Genomic DNA, 24153 nt, shown 5'->3' with positions numbered 1-24153 from the left:
AGTCTGTATAGGGGACTGACAGGCGGCGATTATTATTGGGAATTGCTGATTTGGCTGTCGTGTCAGCCAAATCATTTCCCCTAATCCCAATGTGGCTGGGAATCCAGCAGAAGCGGATATCATATTCACGTTCATGGAGAAAGTGAATCTTCTGCTGAATGCAAGACAGAACTGGATGAGAATTATATCTCACAGTTATTAAAGCCTGTAACACACTGAGAGAGTCGGAATATAAAATGAACCATTGGTATTGGCATTTACTAATGTGATCCAAGGCTAACTCTATAGCGTGCAGCTCTGCAGTAAATACGCTCCATTCAAAGGGAATCTGCTCCGATGTAATGGTGTCTGTAAAGACAGCAGCAGATCCTACATATGATTCCGACTTCGAGCCATCTGTGTAAACTGGTGCGAAGTCAGAATGTTCAGCTCAGTGTGCTGAATAAAGCTGTAGATAGACAGATGATGGAGTGTCCAACTTTCCCCAATTTCTAAGGGACAAGTCACATGCTGGAACATGAGCATGCCAGGGTGGAAGGGGTTGCTTTGGTGTTTGGGCAACCTTGTCTACCTTGATCTTAAGTTCTTTGAGTAGCTCTTGGAGACGAATACCAAAAGGACGATTGGCAGTCTTACGGGTGTTGTACAAATTTTCCCATCATGGTTCAAAAACAAATGGCCACGTAGGATGGTCTGGCAGGGATTTCAGTTTTAAAGCGTACTTTAGAGACAACTACTGCTTACGTCGAAGCGATAACGGTGGTTCGTTTGCTTCAACGTATAAGCTCTGGACAGGAGATGTTCGATATGCTCCAATAGCGATGCGGAGAGCCTGATGATGGACAGGATCCAGCCATCGAAGTACACTGTCTCTGGCCGAATTGTATACCAGTGACCCGTAATCTAATCTGGATCGTACAAGTGCACGGTAGATGCGTAGTAGGTTGCATCGATCCGCACCCCAAGATGTAGAGGAAAGAGAGCGCAGAATACTCAGGCCTCTTGTGCACTTTGTGCAGAGTTGACGGATGTGATCCAGAAAGATCAACTTTTTATCAACTACGAGTCCCAAGAATTTTGTGTCCGCCGCTACTGGAATAGCATTTTGTCCAAGCCTTAATTCAGGTTCAGGATGAAGATTACATTTACGACAAAAGTGTACACAAACAGTCTTCTGCAGCGAGAACCTGAATCCATTAGACTGTGTCCACGAATTTAGGCGATCAATGGCTTTTTGCAGTTGTCTTTCAATAACCCTCATGTTGCTTGACTGAAAAAATATGCTAAAGTCATCAACATAGAGGGCACTGTTTACAGTTGGAGGAAGTTGTTCTGCGATGGAATTTACTTTGATGGCAAAAAGCATGACACTTAAAACTGATCCTTGTGGTACTCCCTCTTCTTGGCTAAAGGAACGAGAGAGTGAGGATCCCACACGAACTTGGACAGATCGATTGGCTAAAAAGTTTTTAATAAAAATGGGGAGATGCCCTCTAAGACCAAGGCTATGCAAATCTTTTAAGATGCCAAATCTCCAAGTTGTGTCATACGCTTTCTCCATGTCAAAGAATACAGACACCAAATGTTCACGTTTTAGGAAAGCTTCCTGAATGAATGTTTCCAGTCTAATAAGATTATCCAGAGTGGACCGGTTCCTTCGGAAGCTGCACTGGATGTTGGAGAGAAGGTCATTTGATTCTAAATACCATATTAAATGAAAATTAACCATTCTCTCCAGGATTTTGCACAGACAGCTAGTCAGAGCAATAGGACGATAATTAGTAGTGACTTTTGGATCCTTTCCTGGCTTAGCAAAGGCAAGAACGATTGCCTTGCACCAGGAATCCAGGAACTGCCCTTCAATAAAGATTCTGTTATATAGAAGGAGCAGATGATCCATAGATTTTGGTGAAAGATGCTTAATCATTTCATAATGAATGCCATCTGGTACAACAGCACTTGCCTCGGAAAGAGTGAGGGCTCTTTTCAGTTCACGTATAGTGAATGACCCGTTGTAGGGATAAACGCTCTTAGACTTAAAATTAAGTGCCTGTTTTTCGATTTTATGTTTCAGGATCAGGAACTCTGGGGAATACAAAGATGTTCGAAAATGTTTCTCCAAGAGCCTTTAGCTATTGCAGTGGGCTCTGCAATAGCACATCCATTATAATCTAGGTCTGAAGAAGGATGGGATGTATATTTTCCGTTCATTTTTCAGATTTTATCCCAGACTACCTTAGAGCTGGCAGACTGGTTAATAGATTATGTAAAACGGATCCATGATTCCTTTTGACTCTGACGGCGAATGTAGCGTGCTTTGGCTCATGCATGCTTGAAGGCTATTAGATTAACAGTGGTAGGATATCGGCGGAATATCCCCATGCTTTGTTTTGAGCCTTTTTCGCTGCTGTGCATTGTGGATTCCACCATGAATTCCATGGTTTGGGAAATAGTGGAAACCGGGCAGATGTTTTTGGAACAGCATTCGCAGTGCTTGGACAATAATTTCTGTGATGTACATTACTGCATCATTGATAGGTTCCTGACTGACGGTACTGAGGTCAAAATTTGCCTGATGTTGGAAGGCAGTCCAGTCAGCCTGATCAGTCTTCCACCGTGGTAACCTGAAAGGAAGACACCGTCTCCCACTGTGTAATGAAGTTATCACAGGGAAGTGATCACTTCCATATGGGTTCTCCTCCACTTCCCAAGTGAGTGAAGGGAGTAGAGAAGGGGAGCAGATAGAAAGATCAATGGCAGAAAACGTACGGGTAGGCATATGGAAGAATGTGTTGGTTCCCACATTTAGAAGGGAGAGGTCATTGTCATTTAGTATATGCTCTATGACTCGTCCCCTTCCATTATTGCTAGCACTACCCCACAGGGTGTTATGTCCATTAAAATCCCCTAGAAGTAAGAAAGGGGGGAGGCAACTGCATTACAAGATCATCAAGGTCTTCCTGGGAGATGTCAGTCCCAGGTAGCAAATAAATTGAACAGATGGTTAATAGAAATCCCACTGTAAGGCGAATTGCAACAGCCTCTATCCTGGTTGTAAGCAGCAAGGCCTGGACTGGGGTCTGGTTGCCTACAAGGATAGCCACTCCTCCATGAGTAGGACCATCTGAAATTCTGTCCTTACGAAAAATTGTGATGTTATGCATGGTGGGGGTCATCATTTGCCTTTAGATAAGTCTCCTGCAAGCAAAAGCAAACTGGCTCGTGCTTTTGCAGGAGGGCCTTGATGTCATCAATATTTCGCCGGAATCCACGACAATTCCATTGTAGGAATTTAGCCATTATTTTGGCTTGGTGGGTCCATCAGGCAGCTTCCGAGATGCTGAGGGCTTACTTTTGTCAGTCTTGGATTTATCTTTTTTGGGGAAGTGTGGACGCTGTCCCGTGTCCATTTCTTCCTCCGCAAAGAGTTCCAAGACTGATTCATCCGGTACCTCCTTATTCTCTACATCCATTGTTTCTGGTGTTACGGGTGGCTCTTCCAAACTTTTTAGCTTTTCCTTACCATTTGGTTTTGGTAGTGGTGGAGCACTAGGAGGTACGGATATAGGAGTGACAGCTGATTGTGTTTTTTTGGTGGGCTTTTGTGAACTCAATAAATAGCATGCAATCGGAGTGAATGACCCTCTTGGTGGTATAGTCATCTCAGTTTGTGTACCGATAGTGCACTTTGCAGAAACCTTCTGGGCATATGAAGGTTTCCTGCTATTTATTGGTTGGATACATTTTCTGGCCTCTGGGTAGGAGATATTCAGCTCTGTTTTCAGTTTTTGGATTTCTTTTTCATCCTTCCACCACTGGCATGCTCTAGAGTAGGCGGGGTACTTTCCTTGGCGATTGACACAGATCAGTTTTGGAGCTGAACATTCCTTGCTCTTTGTGGTCTTTAACACCGCATTGAGCATAGGCAGGGTTACCACGACAAGATGTTTGTGAGTGGCTGTATTTTTGGCATCTAAAACACCGCAGTGGGTTTGGGATATAAATCCTCACTGGGCAGTTTAGATAGCCTGCCTTGATGGAACTTGGAGGCCGTGGGGTGTTAAACGTGAGGATAAGAACTCGGATAGGGACGAGATTCCCATCCTTCCGTATTGATATTCTCTTGACAGCTGTCACTCCTTGGTCTTTTAATTCAGAGCAGATCTCTTCTTCAAAAACATGAAGAAGGTCCCACTCTGATATAACACCTCGTGAAAAATTCAGAGTTTTGTGGGGGGTTACGGTGATAGGTATTCCCCCTATGGATGTAGAGTTCAAAATTTTAACAGCTTGTTTTGTGCTGGAAGCTTCAACCAAAAGGTCGCTGGAATGCAGTTGTTTAACGGATTTTGGTGAACCTGCCAACCCTTCTAATCCTTTCTGGATAAAGAAAGGTGACATCTCTCTAATTGACTGCTCTCCGGTGGAATGGAGAATGAGAAAAAGCAGTGTCACTGATGGTGGTGGTGTATCCTCAGTCCTGGCTCTTTTTGCAGAGGTGTTTTCTGCGTCATCATCTCGATTAGGTAGGGGCCTTGTTGGGGCCCCAGAAGAATTTAAATTTATAATACTCATAGGAGTAAAATAAAAATTTCTGATGCTCTAAGTACCTCACCCACCACGGAGCCCTACGAGGGGACTCCCACTCGTGAACTAGCAGGTACTGCGTACACGAGTGGGATGCCAAGTTAGCTTAGGAGCACCATACCCACGTTTCCAATAAGCCTTGATCCCGTCCCAGGACCAAAGGGAGGGAGACTTATTGGAACGCTGTTGACCCTAGCAGTAAAAACCACCCGCCAATTGATCCCAGTCGGGCTGGTCCAGGACCACCCGCCTTGTCAAAGCAGGGGTGGTGGTCAAAGCAAAGTGGTGTATTAAGGCTGGGCCCCTTAACCACCAGGATCCCCCTTTCCAAATTCCACGGGTCGCGGCACACAGCTGCACACGCCGGATTCCTAAGATGTAACCCTGGAACCAAGGTATGGGTGTTAGATCCCAGTGATGCTAATCTGGAAGCCCAGCAGCATCACTGGGAGGTCCCCTCACCACGTACAGGTGCCCACGTCAAGGGATGAAATTGAAAGAATACCACCAGAAACATTACACAGAGCAATGGATAACGTGAGAATATGAGTAGTAGAGGACTGTGTCTGCAGTGGTGGTGATCATTTAAGGGACATCATTTTCAAACACTGAGGAGTGTAATATAAATGCTTTGATGTATATTATTAAGCTATAATAACAATAAATGTCTTTTCCATTGTGCACAGTAGTCACTTCATTTTGAAAATGGTGGTAGTTTTTGCCTGCCCCTGTATTTTCCACAGACACTAAGAACTCTTGAAGAACCCTTAAGGCACATGCTGTACACAACACCCTTCACAGTTACAAGTCAGAGGTTGACACGTTCCACAAGATCACATCTATACCCATCATATCTGGTTCCAACCTCAGGCCACTTATCAGTACAGGAGGGATGAGAGCATCAACATACAGCACTAGTCAACATCAATGGATGTTCTTCCAGCTCAATAAAATCAGCCAGCAGATCCAACTCATTCTGGTTCTGCAAAACTCATCATAATCAAAGAAAGGGTGAAATCATTCCTTACCAGCCAAACAACAGTACCAGAATTGGCTCTCCCCTCATCCCCTTTGGCCAGAGGCCAGCTGTATTACTGAAGCCAGGTTTAGTGTTATTAATTCTATTTGCCAAAATGGTAGAATTATGAGATGTTGGCAGAATTGAAATACTTCCAGTGGAAAAAAATCCAGTTGCATTTCGATGTGAACCTGGTTTCATCCTTGAAGATATCCAGTCACAACACTTATCCAGCACATGATCAGTTCATTTTATTCTTTAGCAGAGGATTATCTGCTTTGTCCATGGCCAAAGCTTTCTTATGATCAGCTTGACTACATGCATGTAAGTTTATCCAGTTTAATTTTTGAATGTTTTAGCCTCTAATAAAGATTGCAATGCAAGGCTATTTTATTCTAAATTTAAATGTAGATTAGTTATCCAAAGGAATAAATTCCTGTTATATGAAGTGAGACATAGTGTATGTGCACAGGAAATTAGATTCATTTCCTTCCTAATGAAGCATTAAAATATGCATGCACTTTACTTAAATTACTTTTTAAAGAAGCAAATTTAAATCTACTTACCAATTCTGTGGTCAAAGACTAGTTTCAGAAACAAAATTAGAAGGAATGCGACGTATCTCTCAGCTAAAGATAACAGGGTCCGGAGTTCGGGATTATTTCGTAAAGCATCAGTAGCATCTCCAGCTGTATTACTGAAACCAGGTTCTGGACTATTATTATTCCTGCTATTTGACAAAGTGGTAGAATTATGAGATGTTGGCGGAGTTGAAATACTTCCAGTAGAAGAAAATCCAGCTGCATTTCGATACCTCTCACCATCCATGTTAATAACGAAATTCTCGTTATCAGAAGAAACATTGGGTCCTGAACGGGGTGATATAACAGGGTAATTCTGTTCTAATGTTCTTGATATAAAACCTGGATGATGACTTAACCAAGATGACCAGTTTTGAGCAGTCAGTGGTCCCACTGAAGAATGTTCCATCAAGGGACTTAAACCTCTCATAACTTGGCGAATATCTTCTCTGAGACTTCGAGATGATGTAGCTGCTGCAAGACTAATAGGATGTAGCCCATGCTGAAATGGCCACTGAAAGTTTGAACGAAGCTGACCACCTTCACCCTCTGCCATTAGTAGTGCACTATAATACAGATATAATTATTAGTTTTATAACTTCATATTTAGTTATTATGATGAATTTCAAAACTGATAAAGGGCAAAAAAATAAATAAATAAAATAAAAATAATCAGAAAAGCATAACAGTTGCAGTCATAACATTTTGCTGTGAGAATTAAGAATTTTAATAAAAATGGAATCAGTACAAAAAATAATGCAAAATCGATACCTGCTGGTTATTTCTGTCAAAATGGCACTTGTAGTTATTTCTCTAGCTAGAGTAATAGAGTGAATGGCAGGGAGTTCAGTATTTTCCTCTTCCAGTTTGGTATGCTTGCAACCTAACAATGAGAATATATTTAAAAAAAAACTTTTATAACACTAATAATAAAGTATTCTATACTTTTAGGTATATAATAATTATGATCATATAATAATTACAAGATTATAACATTGGATAAAAAAAAAACATAATAATAATGAAATCAAAATAAAAAAATGCTTGACCATCTTCTAAAAACAGGAATCTGGAAAATGTTTAATGCTAATCAGCCTTTCAGCTGGACCATGCCGCAACAGCATTCTGCAATGTTTCTTCTTAATTAATAACAATAATACAGTAACATGTAATTAATATGTATCATATGGAATGGGAAGATTATGAATGCCATAGTGAAATGCAATAAACTGTATTTTAAGATTATTCGTTTCATTCATTCACACGTTCCTTATTTCTGCTTTTGTGCAGTTGTATAGGACATTTCAAAAGTATGTGAAAAAAATTCTAGAATGTATTCTTAGGTGCAAACTATGAAAAAAAAAAAAAAAATCATAAATATGCATTCAACTCTGAATGAGTAATAAGCATGCATCTGATTAATCTTATTTACTTTTTTTATTATTTTACTATTTTTCATAATTCAAAAAACCATAATTAACTTCATAGTTACTTTTTAAAATTGAAACAGCTAGAGCATCATAACAGTTTGAATTGGCTATATCATGATGTTATTTGATTTTATTTTATTTATTTTGGATGCTAGAATTTTTTTGAACATACTTCTGAAATACCTTGTATTGTGTGGCTACCGAAAATTTAAGTTCTGGCACTTTTTCATTATTCAAAAAAAAAAAAAAAAAAACTTATGCATATAAATACACACACATACACGTGTGTTTGTGCGTGCAATTGCACTAATGACCAAAACCAACTGCACACATACAGGTAGTTGCAAACAGTGTTTTTAATTCAAAAACCTAATAGTAGTGTTGACTGAAAAATGCCCCTCACCTCTATTTCATTTACAAATTCATGCTTTAACATAAAAAACTGTCTTTCATAACAAAGAGATGGTTGGTTGGTTCTTGGGTTTTATTGGCGCATTAACAACTAAGACTATAATGCACCAAAACCATACAAAAAAGAAAAAGGAAATTTCTGTAATATGAACTGTATCTAGCTGCTGCTAAAGAATTTCTCATTGTACATAATCATATAAATGTTATTTTTGAAGCTTTTTTCTGTGAAAATAAAATACAGTTTGAGTTTGTGAGTATAGGCATGGTATATTTAATAGGATGAGTTTGGGATTTTTGAAGACAAAATTTCATAATTTTCTTTCCACCATTATTTTTCAGACACCCTGTGTTTAGTCCAAAAATTATATGCAGTGAATGAAAATAGTAATAGTAATGGAGGCATGTGATGCAAGAAGGCATGCATATGAGCTTATGTAGCATATCAACAACAAAAAAAAAAAAAAGTTCACACATCCATTCCCTCTAAAAGTTTGTCCAGTTCCTCCTTGAATTTATTTAAGCAATCAACTTCCACAATGACATATGGAAATTTGTTCCAGCAATTAACCACCCACTGGCTAAAGGCAAATTTCCACATATCTATTCTACAACTGTCTTTCCTCAATTTGAAATTATGTCCCCTCAGGTTCATAATCTGAGCAAGAGGAAGAATCCCATCAGAATTCAGTGTGCTCAACCCAAATGGCTAATAAAAGTTTATCATCAGAAGGCATTTTGCACATCTTATAGAACTATATGACAACAAGAAAAGTGTTATAAGCCAAATGACTGAGATGAGTATAATGAATAACTATACAGACAAATCGAGTAAATCAAAAAGTCAAATAATGTATGATTTTAACTTTCCAAATACGGACTGGACCTTTAGGCAGTTTGCTCACAGAGCAGCAAGGTTTTTCTGGATGATCTTTTTCTGGAGCATGGGTCACCAATTAGTTTTTATCGCGATCCATATTAGAAAAAAATATATATCTTATCGCAGTGTGTATTGCAAAAGAATATCTTATCAAGGTCCACATACTGGAAATTAAAATAAAATTAATAAATTAATAAATATTAAGTGATATTTGTATTTATTTATGTAATTATTATAGACACAATGTTAAAATTTATGTACATATACATATTAATGAGAAAAATGAAATTTTTTCTAAAACAATTTTTGTAAAATCTGGAACAAACCTTGTACTTGATATTTGAAGCAAATTTTGCAATGTTCATTTGTTAGTCAAGATCGAAACTTATTATTATGGTTCATCTTTAAAAACATTGATTCACATATATATACGAGGGGATATTAAAAAGCTCGTACCCTTACCTAGAAATAATAGCCCTAGAAAGGTGAAACTTCACGGGAACTTTAATCCTCTCCTGTGTACTCTCCATGTATAGTAACACATTTCTCCCATCTATGAATCAGTTGTTTAATGCCTCGATCATAGAAATCTGCACTTTTTTGCCTGAAACCACGATTCCACTTTTTGATGACTTCCTGAGATGAATCAAAGCGGCATCCATGACCAATGGTTTCTTCATTTCTCAAAACAAGAAGAGGCCTGGCAGTACTAGGAGAATATTATTATTATAATTAGCCATATGGTGCAAGGACTAAGGCTTATGCTGCACCAGCCAAAAAAAAAAATTTTCTGAGTTACCCTGAGTGAGAGTGTGTGTGTGTGTGTGTGTGTGTGTGTGTGTGTGTGTGTGTGTGTGTGTGTGTGTGTGTGTGTGTGTGTGTGTGTGTGTGTGTGTGTGAGAGAGAGAGAGAGAGAGAGAGAGAGAGAGAGAGAGAGAGAGAGAGAGAGAGAGACCAAAATAGAAAGGAATCACCAAGAGAGAGATGATATCCAGCTCAGTACCCTGGGTGTGCCAAGCCCATACTCACCTGATGTGAGCCCCTGGGGTTAATAGGGTAGGTGCTGCAGTAGTTCGAAGCCACACTGGGCAATAAAGTTGGTAGTGGCAATGTGAACCGATGCATTGTCTGACAAATTTATCCTCCGGGCTAGCCGGGTGGGTAAAGTGCCTGCCTGGCAATCCAAAGGTCACAGGTTTGAATCCTGCCTTGGGCTTGGATCAGAGTAGTGCAAAAACCTTGAGGTGCATTATGGCCACAGAAGCCAATGCGCCAACAACTAACAAAAAAAAAAAAAAAAAAAGTATTCTCCAGTAAGTGTGGAACCACGAGGTAGATAATCTGTTAGAATAACCCTTTTTCTGTCCCAAAACACGAACACCACCACCTTCTTCACAGTTGGAGTGATCTTTGCCTTTTTTGGGAGGTGGGGAGGAGGTGTGCTTCCGCTGCTTTGACATGTCTTTAGTCTCCAGATCATACTGGTAGGTACACCCAGCATTTGTGATTTGTCACCAACCGATCAAAAAAGTTCTCAACATCCGCATTACACAAATCCAACAGTTGGCGAGAACACTGCATTCGACACTGCTTCTGCAAAGGCATCAGGCATCTTCTTGGAATCCATCGTGCAGAGACCTTAGACATGCAGGTGGTCATATAAAATGCTGTGGGCAGACCCATAACTAATTCCCACTGCATTTGCGATGAAATGAATTGTCACACATCTGTCATTCAGCATAAGCTGTTCAACCATCTCACTGTCTGTGGACATTGATGGCCTTCCTTCTCTTGGCTCATCAAAGACACTTGTACGACCACACGGGAACTCACATTTTCACTTTTTTTACAGTGTCATAGGATGGACAATTCTACCCATACAGAGCTTTCATTTCTTAGTCAATTTCCTGAGCTTTCTTGCCCTGCAAATGCAGGAACTTGATCACTGCTCGATACTCCACTTTTTCAACCATAGCGTCCTTCCTCAGATTCCCGGCTCCATCTCTGGTGTACAATCACCTATAGGGAATGAAATTTCACATGTTAATTATTAAAAATGTAAACAACATATTAAAAACGGCATCTTCCTACTGATGTTTTATCTAGGTCAGGGTATGAACTTTTTGATACCCCCTTGTATATGTTGATCTGAACATTGTACATAATTGAGTACACAGTTTCCTTATTTCAGGAAATCGTGTACGTATTACATACAGTAGCCGAAAGCTTCTATGTTGTGTTCTTTCTTTGTGCTCGATTTAATATATGTTATCTCTTGAATATCTGTGCCTTGTGACAGTTTTCATTTTGTTTTACTGTGTGTACTCTCTCGTTTCGTAATAAAGTTCTTTTCACTTGGTCAGTGCAAGCAAGAAATTATACTATATATCCAACTCCCGACCACAATGGGTTCTTCGGTCACAAACTCAGACATAGTAGAGATGTTGGAAACACAGTGATACTCAAACATAAGCGATGCAGAACTTGAATATGGTGAGCAATACGCACAGGAAGGGCATAGCATACAGAGTAGCAGTCTTGCAGCTTCAGGAGTTTCCTCCAACTCTGCAATGATCTTTTTGCGATGCAAAACAGGCTGTGCAAATGCCAGAAAGTGCAGATTATAGCATAGTGTAGCACAGCGTTGGGGGGGGGGGGGGTATGTTGTTCATCTGACCTGTTTGCCATCAGGCTCTGGAAAACCAAGGCCCACTGTTGCCCATCCTTTACCATGTGGAGGTGGACCAGGCAGTTGATTTGGTATTTGATTTGGTAGTTGTTGGCGCATCGGCTTCTGTGGCCATATTGCACCTCCCAAGGTTTTTGCAGTACTTTGATCCAAGCCCGAGGCGGGAATCGAACCCGCGACCTTTTGGGTTGCCGGGCAGGTACTTTACCCACTCGGCTAGCCCGGTCGGCCGGACCAGGCAATAGGGTCATATAAGCCTTTAGTGGGGCGAACCTGGCAAGCCTAGGCTTTCTTGGGGGGGGGGGGGAACAAAAATTTACTGAAAAAGAACACAGGGTGACAGGCAGGGTAGGAGGATAAGATATACTTCTGGTAACTACGTTTCACCGGCGACAGTGCCTATAATGGGCACGCAAGCATCGAAACTGGACCTTGAGTGATTAAAAGAAGGTTGTCTGGTCCAATGAATCACATTTCCTATTGTGCCACATAGACAGCTGGGTACATTTACATCATCTACCGGGGGAAGGGATGGCGCCTCGATGCACCATAGGATGAAAACAAGCCAGTGGCGGCGGTGTCATGCTTTGGGTGATGTTCTGCTGGGATATCCTGGGTCCAGTCATCCATGTGCCGGGCATTCCGGCATCTACCACCTACCTAAACATCATTGCTGACCAGGTATACCCTTTCGTGGCAACGGTCTTCACCTCTGGTGGTGCTACCTTTCAGCAGGATAATGCACCATGCCACACTGCCCAGATTGTTCGAGACTGGTTCTCGGAACATGAGGAAGACTTCCAGGTATTGCCCTGGCCTCCAAATTCCTCAGACATCAATCCCATCGAGCATCTGTGGTTTGTGTGTTGGAACAGCAACTCCGATCTGCAGCATCTCAACCACAAACCTTACAGGAGTTAAAGAATCTGCTGGTTATGTGTTAGTATCAGATACCACAAGACACATTTAGAAATCTTGTAGGGCCCATGCCTCGCTGGGTATGAGCTGTTTGGGCTGCACGTGGAGGACCAACATCATATTAGGTGGGTGGTCATAATGTTTTGGTTCATCGGTGTGTATATATATACATAGGTTAATAATAATAATGATGAGCCATAAATACCTATGCAGTTACAGTACTAGCATACTCCTTCGGAGTCATACACTGGAACCCTAAGCTGGAAGAGATTATGAAATCAACCAGAATATTAATGACCAAGAGCAGTCAATGCCACCACTCGAAATAGGTCATCGATAGACTGACCACAGCCTGGAAGGAAGGAGGGAGAAAATCGATAGCCCTGAATGAACAACAGAATAAGAAGGAAATTAAGAACCTGAGTGATTACTTCCAGGAAAAGACATCAATCTACCAAGCCATGAGGAAGACAGACAAACAGCACACAATGCTCAACCTCAAAAAAGGAGACCCCACTCACAAAGACAGAAAGATGGGTGAAGAAGGCATTCCATGGCAGACACTACAATGACATCCATTAAGAGTGCATAGATAAGATCGCTTCCACCACATGGCTCGGCGCCTCTGTAGCCAGGTGGGCAGGAGCAGCAACGCGTAGCACAAGCTTCTTGATTAGACGGGGGTTCGAGCCCGTGACCACAAGATACGGAAAGGTCGGGTAATGACCACTGCATATCCCCGGAGCATTAGCACTAGTAGAGGCATTTGATGCAAGAAAGCAAGCTTATGCAGCATCAGCCAAAAAAAAAAAATAAAATAAAATAAAATAAAATAAATAAATAAATAAAAAATAACCACTTCCACTTCACCCCTCTGTTCTTTCGAATCCAGCTGAGCCTTAAACTTATTCAGGCTATCAACCTCCAGGACAAGGGATGGAAGTCTGTTCCACCAACCAACCACCCGCTGGCTAAAGGCAAATTTCCTCACGTCTATCCTACATCTGTCTTTCCTCAATTTGAATTTATGCCCTCTCAGGTGATTATTCTGAGCAAGAGGAAGAATCCCATCAGCATTGAGCATGCTCAAACCATTCAAGGCTTTATACACCTCTATCAGATCGCCTCGCTGGTGCCTAGTCTCCAGATACTGTAATTTGCAAAACTTAAGCCTTTCTTCGTAAGAGCACCCCTTTGTTCCATTCACCAATCTTGTTGCCCTGTACTCGTTCCAGCATCTTTACATCCTTCTTGAAATGAGGCCTCCAGACCTGTATACAGTACTCTAGGTGTGGCCTAACCATTGCCTTAGGCAAGGGAATAATCACCTCCTTATCCCTGCTAGAAAAATTTCTATATATCATCGAAAATATACCATGAGCTACTCTTGCAGCCCATCTGCACTGCTCAGAAAACTTCATATCTGCCTGCACAACCACCCCCAGGTCCCTTTCATTCTCTACCACTGTCAGTGTAGTACCACAGAGTTGATACTTTGCTCTGGGGTTGCTGTTTCCCCATATGTAGTACTTTACATTTGTCAATGTTAAACTTCATTTGCCACCTCTCAGCCCATCTGCTCAAACTTTGCAAATCCTGTTGCAGTAGCATAGTGTCAGTAGTGTCCTTGACAACCCTGCCAACCTTCGTATCGTCTGCAAACTTAGACATTAAGCTTGATATGCCATCATCAATATCATTTATAAATACAGAAAACAATAATGGACCCAATACTGAACCCTGAGGGACTCCACTAATAACATTAGTCCACGAAGAACAGTGTCCATTGATTACCACTCTCTGTCTTCTCCCCCTCAACCACCCCTTTATCCATAGCAGCAATTTGCCTCCAATGCCACACTGCTCCAATTTGTGCAGCAGTCTTCCATGTGCAACAGTATCAAAAGCCTTTCTAAGATCTAAGTATAGAATATCAAAGTTATTCCCTGCATCCAGTTCTTTTGTGACTGCATCATAGTATCCAATCAAATTGGTCAGGCAAGACTTCCCCTTAACAAAACCATGCTGTGTCTGAGCTATAACTGAAGTCTTGTCTAGATGATACTGCAGTGCTTCTTTAACCAGTGCCTCCATTAATTTTCCGGGAACAGAAGTTAAACTCACAGGTCTATAATTACTTGTGTCGCCCTTTGATCCTCCTTTGTGAATTGGGGTCACATTTGCACATCTCCAGTCCATGGGTACTTCCCCTGAGTCCAAGGAAGCTCTCATAATTATGACTAAGGGTTTGCTTACTTCCTTTGCTGCCTCCTTTAATATAACTTTAATTTAAAGGTACCTGGGGTGGATTCCATCCACCTCAGGTGCCTTTCTTGTATTTATCTTCAACAATTTCTCCTCCACTTTACTCTCAGTTATTACAAGATTCTCTAGTTACTGCTAGAGTTGAATACACCTCTGGCATTCCCCTCACCGAATAACTCCTCATGCGTGAATGTCGATGCAAAATATTCATTCAGTTTCTTAGCTGCATGAGCAGGATCATCAACAGTTGAACCATCGATATCAAGTGGACCAATCTGATTCATCCCCTTCCTTCCTGAATTTACATAAGTAAAGAACTCTTTGCTGTTTTTCTTTGCATCCCTTGCCAAAGGATTTCTCGTAATCTGCCTTCGCCTGCCTAACCTCCTTTGTAACTTGGTTGCATATCAACTTGTATCTATCATAGGCTTCTGTGTCATGTGTTAATTTGTAAGTATCCCATGCATTTTTCTTCTCTGCCATATGCCTCATTAGTTCATCTGACATCCATTTTGGCCTAAACCTTGAACAATATTTCTTAGTTGGTATGTAAAGCCTAGTAGCTTCCAAGATAAGTTCTTTGAATGCTTCCCATTTTGAATTTGCTGTTGGTAACATCATCAGTTGGTCCCACTGTATAGAATTTAAATACTGTCTCAGCAATATGGTCTTAGTTGCTAATGCTCCTAAAAACTAAATAACAACAACCGCATGGCTCACAACTGGGAATGATATAACACAGCTATAAAAAAACAAGAACGAAGTATCCTCAAGACTGAAGGATTTGTGGTCGCCATCCTAGAGCAAGTAATCAACACAAGGAACTACGCTGCCAAGGGCTCTAGAGTAACAGATGACACATGTCAATGATGTTACCCATTCCCAGAAACAATTCAGCACATCACTGAGGGATGTAATGTGATCACCCAGGAGTACACTAATAGACAAGACTAGGTCAGGGCCAAGATAACGCATCAAAGGCTTGCACAAAAATACCAGTTGATCAAAGAAAGCATACCATATTACAACTATACTAATCACACAAAAACTGGGACAGTACCATAAAAACAGACAAGACGATCCCGCACAACAAACCAGACATAACCCCCATCAACAAGAAGGAAATGGCTGCCTACCTCATGGACATAGCAGTGCCCAACATCAGCAATCCCAGAAAGCCTAAGAGGAAAAAATCAGGAAGCACACAGACCTAAGGTAAGAAGTCAAAGAAATGTGTCATATGGAACAAGTAATAACCATCCCAATCACTCTGTCAACCACTGGCATAGTGCCAAAGGGATCCATAAGAACCTAGTAGCAATAAGCCTCCCAGAGAAGACATGCATGGAACTCCATAAAGCCGCAATCCTGAACATTTGTAGGATTGTGAGAGTTCCTCGACCAACAGTAATAATAACATAAGCAAGCAGAAATAATCACCCACACCATGCACTTGGTACCAGAACCCATCACTGATTTGAAAAAATCCCATAAAGAGAAAAGCAGTTATACTCCAGTTTATGAGTACACCTCTGGAGGAAGTGGCTTCTTTTATTTGAATCCATTCTGCATTACTGGCGTAAACTAACCTAACATTTTTTCACTAGCCAAAAATGAAATTCTATTAAAAACCCACTGGAGCAGTGTGACATTGGAGGCAAATTGCTGCTATGGATAAAGGGGTGGTTGAGGGGGAGAAAACAGAGAGTGGTAATCAATGGACACTGCTCATCGTGGACTGATGTTATTAGTGGAGTCCCTCAGGGCTCAGTGTTGGGTCCATTATTGTTTTCTGTATTTATAAATGATATTGATGATGGTATATCCGGCTTAATGTCCAAGTTTGCAGACGATACAAAGGTTGGCAGGGTTGTCAAGGACACTACGGACACTATGCTGCTGCAACAGGATCTGGAAAGGTTGAGCAGATGGGCTGTGTAAAGTACTACACATGGGAAACAGCAACCCCAGAGCAACGTATCAACTCTGTGGTACTACACTGACAGTGGTAGAGAATGAAAGGGACTTAGGGGTGGTTGTGCAGGCAGATATGAAGTTCTCTGAGCAGTGCAGATGGGCTGCAAGAGTAGCTCATGGAGTATTGTCAATGATATACAGGAATTTTTCCAGCAGGGATAAGGAGGTGATTATTCCATTGTATAAGGCGATGGTCAGGCCACACCTAGAGTACTGTATACAGGTCTGGAGGCCTCATTTCAAGAAGGATGTAGAGCTGCTGGAATGAGTACAGAGAAGGGCAACAAGATTAGTGAATGGAACAAAGGGGTGCTCTTACGAAGAAAGGCTTAAGTTTTGCAAATTACAGTGTCTGGAGACTAGGCACCAGCGAGGTGATCTGATAGAGGTGTATAAAGCCTTGAATGGTTTAAGCATGCTCAATGCTGATGGGATTCTTCCTCTAGCTCAGAAAAATCACCTGAGAGGGCATAAATTCAAATTGAGGAAAGACAGATGTAGGATAGACGTGCGGAAATTTGCCTTTAGCTAGCGGGTGGTTGGTTGGTGGAACAGACTTCCATCCCTTGTGGTGGAGGTTGATAGCCTAAATAAGTTTGAGACTCAGCTGGACAGGTATTTTGAACGAACAGAGGGGTGAAGTGGAAGTGGGCGTTTTTTTTTTTTTTTTTTTTTGGCTTATGCTGCATAAGCTTGCTTCCTTGCATCAAATGCCTCTACTAATGCTAATGCTAACCCATACTTCTTTTGCTTGAATCCATCCTGAATTTAGCCATGCCCCCAACACAGTGACAAGGTGTACCCATAATCTGAAGCTCAGCTGAAAAAGCAATAATAATAATAATTTGTTATTAGTAACAAATTATTTTTGTATTTAATTATTATATAAAAAAATAAAATTCAAACATAAACATGATCAAATGATTTTAATCCTGTTATGAAAAGTTATTAATTAGTGGTAAGAAGTGTTCTTGCAGCCTGCAACACCCAGAATTTTATCTGTTTTGGCCCTTAGCCAAAATAAAAGGTTGAATGCAGGGCTGTGCAAAGTGAGGAAGGTGCCGTGCACTGAATGCAATGGATTCAGGCCAACAATGAAGAGGGCTGCAAAGTCCCCTTCAATGTACCATTTTACTATGTACTTGGCCTTATTCGTAATTATAGTTTTATTTTAGGATTTTTCTTTCTTTTCTTACAATTCAAAATTCTGCACCCAATTTTTAAAATTCAAAAGCATTCAGCAACTGTTCAGATTCCAATACGCTTGTGACTTATTTTATTTATTTATTTTTATTTTTTCATTTGGACCGAAAAAATAAGTCCAGCTATTACGCTTACATATAAGACTCTGTATATCTGTAGCGTTTCTGTCTGGATTTAGACATATTTAAATATGTAGCGTTTCTGTCTGGATTTAGACATAAAGACATACGAAAGATGTCAAACGAACGCAACTGTTTATTATGTCACGACAATATCTCTGTATGCAATTCAGCAGCTGTTACTTGAAAGAGGAACCATATTTCAAACAAGTTTGGAACAATTAAATTTATAAAACTCTCACTGTGTTTATTGGCACATTTGGTTATCCTCCTTTTTAAAGTAAATTTGGAGAAAATAAGGTTGAAAACAAATTGAAATACAACTTACAATAATTACCCTACTTCTTCCTAAAATTTAACATTCCTAAAATTTATCATTTTGATACTACTGCTACTGCTGCCCTCTATCATGAAATTCAAAAAAGAGTTATATATTTGCAATAAAGTCTATCTAGTTATAATAATTATTATTATTATTAGATATATAATGCAAGGAAGCATGAGGCTTAGGTGCACCAGCTAAAAAAATTTTTTTTGAGTTACACTGAGAGAGAGAGAGAGACGTAAATGGGAATCATCAAGAAAGAGAAGAATGGTGATATCCAGCTCAGAACCCTGGGTGGGCCAACACAATACTCACCAGATGTGAACCCCTGGGATTATTTGTTGTCCAAAAAGTACTTTAAACCTTGAAAACTGTGATCTACACAAATTAATCGATAGAAGCTATCAGTTATTTTTAGAACGGTATTACTTAGGATGAATACCATTGTTAATGGTATTTTTTAATGGTATTATATTTAATATGTCATAATGATGCAGTTGTCATTATCCAGATCCAGAGAGTAATTAATAGTAATAGTATTAGCAATGGTAATAGTAGCATGTGATGCAATAAAGAAAGCGTATGAGCTTATGCAGCATCAGCCAAAAAAAAAAAAATTACCACAATCATTCCCTCTAAATGTTTGTCCAGTTCCTCCTTAAATTCATTTCACCTATCAACTTCCAAAATGACAGATGAAAGTTTGTTCCAGAAATTAACCACCCGCAGGCTGAAGGCAAATTTCTGCACATCTATTCTACACCTATCTTTCCTCAAAGTGAATTTAGGCTCCCTTAGGTTCGTAATGATATTAAGATATTAAGAAATAATGATATTAAGAGTAGGAGACCAGCGGAATTACTTAGCAAGTACAGGTCACTGTTGCAAAAAAGCCGTGAATTAGGGTTGAACTTGAAAGTGTCTGCAATTCTGCCCAGACACGATAGGAGGGAGTATATGATGAGAGCCTTGTCGATCAATTCTGCCCTGGAGGGATTGTGCAAGGCTCAAGGGGTAGAATTTTTTTCAGCCTGGACTGTACTTGTTAACAGGAGAGATTGCTTCTACAGGGATGGGATACACTTAAATAGAAAGGGTGCAAGAATTTTTGCTGATGCTGTCGAGGCAGTGTTAGGTGGGTCGGAAAACTGCTAGTTGGGGGATACAAGGACTAATAGATTAACAGTAGCCACTGGCAGACGTGAAAGTGCTTCTTGCACTGCTTCTATTGAAATGAGCAGAAGCCTGAAAAACAAGATTCAGGACATTTTAGAGACTGCTGGGAGTCATTCCGGTACAAGTAAACACATGGGTTGTGTTAGGGTAGCTAAGAATAGAAACAGGTGCAGGTATACTTGCGTGTACACCAAAGCTAGGAGTTTGGTAAATAAATTTGATGAATTTGAGGTATTGCTCAAAACATCAAAGGCAGATATTGTTGGGATATCAGAGACGTGGTGTCACACACATATAAGGAATGCGGAACTGAAATTTGGGGAATACAATGTGTATAGAAAGGATAGACAGGATAGACAGGACAGGAGGGGAGAAGGGGTTATGCTATTAGTTAAGAAACACATAAAGTCCAAGGAAGTGAAGCCAGTCGACATCGATGGACAGGGCAGTGTCGAGTCAGTTTGGTGTGACATAAGCATAGGGAAAGTTGAGAGTAGGAGTGTGCTATAGGCCTAATGACTCTGATGAGTATAATAAGATATTGTACAGGGAAATAGAGTGGGCCAGTAAATCAGAAAGTCTTATAATGGGGGATTTTAATTTCCCAGATATTGACTGGAATTTGTGGATTGGTCACTCGCACACTAGCAAGGCTTTTGTGGATTTATTGGATGATTGTTTTCTACATCAGCATGTTCGTGAGGCAACAAGAGGGAGCAATACTCTTGATCTGATTATCAGTAGTGATTCTTCATGCATTAAGAATCTGCAGATAAATGAATCACTAGGTGGCAGTGATCACAGTGTGTTGAAGTGGGATTTACTCAAGGAAGTAACTACAATCAGAGGTAAATGGAAGGGTTTTTGTTTTCGTAAAGGCGACTATGATGGTCTGAGACAGTATTTAAATTCTAGAGTGGGACCAACTGATGATGTTACCAACAGCAAACTCAAAATGGGAAGCATTCAAGGAACTAATCTTGGAGGCTACCAAGATTTACATACCAACTAAGAAATATTGTTCAAGGTTTAGGCCTAAATGGTTGTCAGATGAACTAATGAGACATGTGGCAGAGAAGAAAAATGCATGGGATACATACAAATTAATGGGTGACATGGAAGCCTATGATAGATATAAGTTGGTCTGTAACCAAGTCACAAAGGAGATTAGGCAGGCAAAGGCAGACTACGAAAAATCCTTGGCAAAGGTTGCAAAGAAAAACAGAAAAGAGTTCTTTACCTATTTAAACTCAAGAAGGAAAGGGATGAACCAGATTGGTCCACTGGATATTGATGGTTCAACACTTGAGAATCCTGCTCAGGTGGCAAACAATCTAAACGAGTATTTTGCATCTACATTCACGCATGAGTAGTTATTCAGGAAGGAGAATGATGTAGGTAAAGTAAACATTGGCAGTGAGCTGGATGATTTTGTAATAACTGAGAGGAAAGTGGAGGAGAGATTGTTGAGGATAAATATAAAAAAGGCATCTGTTTTTCTTTGCATCCTTTGCCAAGGATTTTTCGTAGTCTGCCTTTGCCTGCCTAATCTCCGTTGTGACTTGGTTACAGACCAACTTATATCTACCTGGGGTGGATGGGATCTATCCATCAAACTTATGGATAGATGGGATCTATCCATCTATCCATAAGCAAACCCCTAGACATAATTATGAGAGCTTCTTTGGACTCAGTTGGGGTACCCATAGACTGGAGATGTGCAAATGTAACCCCAATTCACACTCAGGAGGATCAAAGGCTGACACAAGTAATTATAGACCTGTTAGTTTAACTTCTGTTCCAGGTAAATTAATGGAGGCACTGGTTAAAGAAGCACTGCAGGATCATCTAGACAAGAATTCAGTTATAGCTCAGACGCAGCATGGTTTTGTTAAGGGCAGGTCTTGCCTGACCAATTTGATTGGATACTTTGATGTAGTCACAAAAGAACTGGATGCAGGGAAAAACTTTGATATTATATATTTGGATCTTAGAAAGGCTTTTGATACTGTTGCACATGGAAGACTGCTGCACAAATTGGAGCAGTGTGGCATTGGAGGCAAATTGCTGCTATGGATAAAGGGGTGGTTGAGTGGCAGAAGACAGGGAGTGATAATCAATTGACACTGCTCAACGTGGACTAATGTTATTAGTGGAGTTCCTCAGGGTTCAGTGTTGGGTCCGTTGTTGTTTTCGGTGTTTATGAATGATATTGATGATGGGATATCAAGTTTAATGTCCACGTTTGCAGATGATACAAAGGTTGGCAGGGTTGTTAAGGACACTACTGACGCTATGCTGCTGCAACAGGATCTGGAAAGGTTGACCAGATGGGCTGAGAGGTGGCAAATGAAGTTTAACATTGACAAATGTAAAATACTACACATGGGAAACAGTAACCCCAGAGCAACATATCAACTCTGCGGTACTACTCTGACAGTGGTGATGAATGAAAAGGACCTGGGGGTAATTGTGCAGGCAGATATGAAGTTCTCTGAGCAGTGCAGACGAGCTGCAAGAGTAGCTCATGGTGTCTTGTCAATGATATACAGGAATTTTTCTAGCAGGGGTAAGGAGGTGATTATTCCCTTGTATAAGGCAATGGTTAGGCCACATCTTGAGTACTGTATACAGGACTGGAGGCCTCATTTCAAGAAAGATGTGGAGCTGCTGGAACGGGTACAGAGAAGGGCAACAAGATTAGTGAATGGAACAAAGGGTTGCTCTTACGAAGAAAGGCTTAAGTTTTGCAAATTACAGAGTCTGGAGACTAGGCACCGGCGAGGTGATCTGTTAGAGGTGTATAAAGCTTTGAATGGTTTGAGCATGCTCAATGCCAATGGGATTCTTCATCTTGCTCAAAATAATCACCTCAGAAGGCATAAATTCAAATTGAGGAAGGACGGATGTCGGATAGATGTGCGGAAATTTGCCTTTGGCCAGCGGGTGGTTGGTTTGTGGAACCGACTTCCGTCACTTGTTGTTGAAGTTGATAGCCTAAACAAATTTAAGGCTCAGCTGGACAGGTATTTCGAACGAACGGTGGAGTGAACTGGAAAGGCATTTTTTTATTTTTTATTTTTGGCTAATGCTGCATAAGCTTGCTTTTTTGCATCATATGCCTCTACTAATGCTAATGCTAATGCTAATGCTAATGCTAATGCTAAGTAATCTGAAAACAACAGTGTACCCAACACCGAACCCTGTGAGACTCCACTAATAACATTAGTCCACGAAGAGCAGCGCCCACTGATTATCAACCTCTGTCTACTACGGCTCAACCATCCTTTTTCCATTGAGCAACTTACCCTTAATACCATTCTGCTCCAATTTGTACAGTAGTCTTCCATGCGCAACAGTGTCAAAAGCTTTTCTGAAACCAAGTATATGATAGTGTCGAGTCAGTTTGCTGTGACATGAGCATTGGGAGATCAAACTTGAGAGTAGGAGTGTGCTATAGGCCTAATGATTCTGATGAGTATAATAAGAAACCGTGCAGGGAAATAGAGTGGGCCAGTAAATCAGAGCCTTATAATAGGGGAATTTTAATTTCTCAGATATTGACTGGAATTTGTACGTTAGTCATTCACACGCTAGCAAGGCTTTTGTGGATTTATTGGATGATTGTTTTCTAAATCAGCATGTTCGGGAGGCAAATAGAGGGAGCAATACTCTTAATTTGATTATCAGTAGTGATTCTTCATGCATTAAGTATCTGCAGATACAGGAGCCACTAGGTGGCAGTGATCACAGTGTGCTGAAGTGGGATTTACTCAAGGAAGTAACTACTATCAGGGGTAAAGGGAAGGGTTTTTGCTTTTGTAAAGGTGACTATGGTAGTCTGAGACAGTATTTAAATTCTATACAGTGGGACCAACTGATGATGTTACCAACAGAAAATTCAAAATGAGAAGCATTCAAAGAACTTATCTTGGAAGCTACTATTCTTTACATACCAACTAAGAAATAATGTTCAAGATTCAGGCCTAAATGGATGTCAGATGAACTAATGAGACATATGGCAGAGAAGAAAAATGCATGAGATACATATAAATTAACACGTGACACAGAAACCTATGATAGATATAAGTTGATCTGTAACCAAGCTACAAAGCAGGTTAGGCAGGCGCAGGCAGATTACGAGAAATCTTTGGCAAGGGATGCAAAGAAAAACAGCAAGGAGTTCTTTACTTATGTAAACTCTAGAGGGAAGGGGATGAATCATATTGGTCCACTTGATATCGATGGTTCAACTGTTCATGTTACTGCTTAGCTAACAAACTAAAACAATATATAGTTTACCTTAGCAACCCTACTAAGCTTTGTATCGTCTGCAAACTTGGACATTAAGCTTGATATACCATCATCAATATCATTTATAAATACAGAAAACAACAATGGACCCAACACTGAACCCTGAAGGATTACACTAATAACATTAGTCCACGATGAACAGAGTCCATTAATTACCACACTCTCTGTCTTCTCCCACTCGACCATCCCTTTATCCATAGCAGCAATTAGCCTCCCATGCCACACTGCTCCAATTTGTGCAGCAGTCTTCCATGTGCAACAGT

At 40.5% G+C, this 24153-nt stretch overlaps 1 protein-coding gene across 1 annotated transcript in view; it reads right to left on the bottom strand.

Annotated features, from left to right (window-relative positions):
• LOC150089139 (RING finger and transmembrane domain-containing protein 2-like) overlaps window positions 1-18476 on the bottom strand; it is a 147562-nt gene extending 129086 nt beyond the window's left edge. Inside the window, exons 1-3 of the mRNA XM_090390346.1 lie at window positions 18404-18476; window positions 6958-7069; window positions 6172-6752 (exon numbers count right to left, since the gene is read on the bottom strand). Of these exons, the coding sequence (XP_090246472.1) occupies window positions 6172-6742 (571 nt within the window). The 5' untranslated portion in view covers window positions 6743-6752; window positions 6958-7069; window positions 18404-18476. The remainder of the gene's footprint in view (window positions 1-6171; window positions 6753-6957; window positions 7070-18403) is intronic.
• Between the last annotated feature and the right edge of the window lie 5677 nt (window positions 18477-24153).

Source organism: Mastigoproctus giganteus, chromosome 2 (genome assembly GCF_048544385.1).
Source record: "Mastigoproctus giganteus isolate SK-2022 chromosome 2, ASM4854438v1, whole genome shotgun sequence".
Classification (NCBI taxonomy): Eukaryota; Metazoa; Arthropoda; class Arachnida; order Uropygi; family Thelyphonidae; genus Mastigoproctus; species Mastigoproctus giganteus.
The sequence above is the reverse complement of the archived record's forward strand: the minus strand, read 5'-3'. Positions and strand labels throughout refer to the sequence as shown.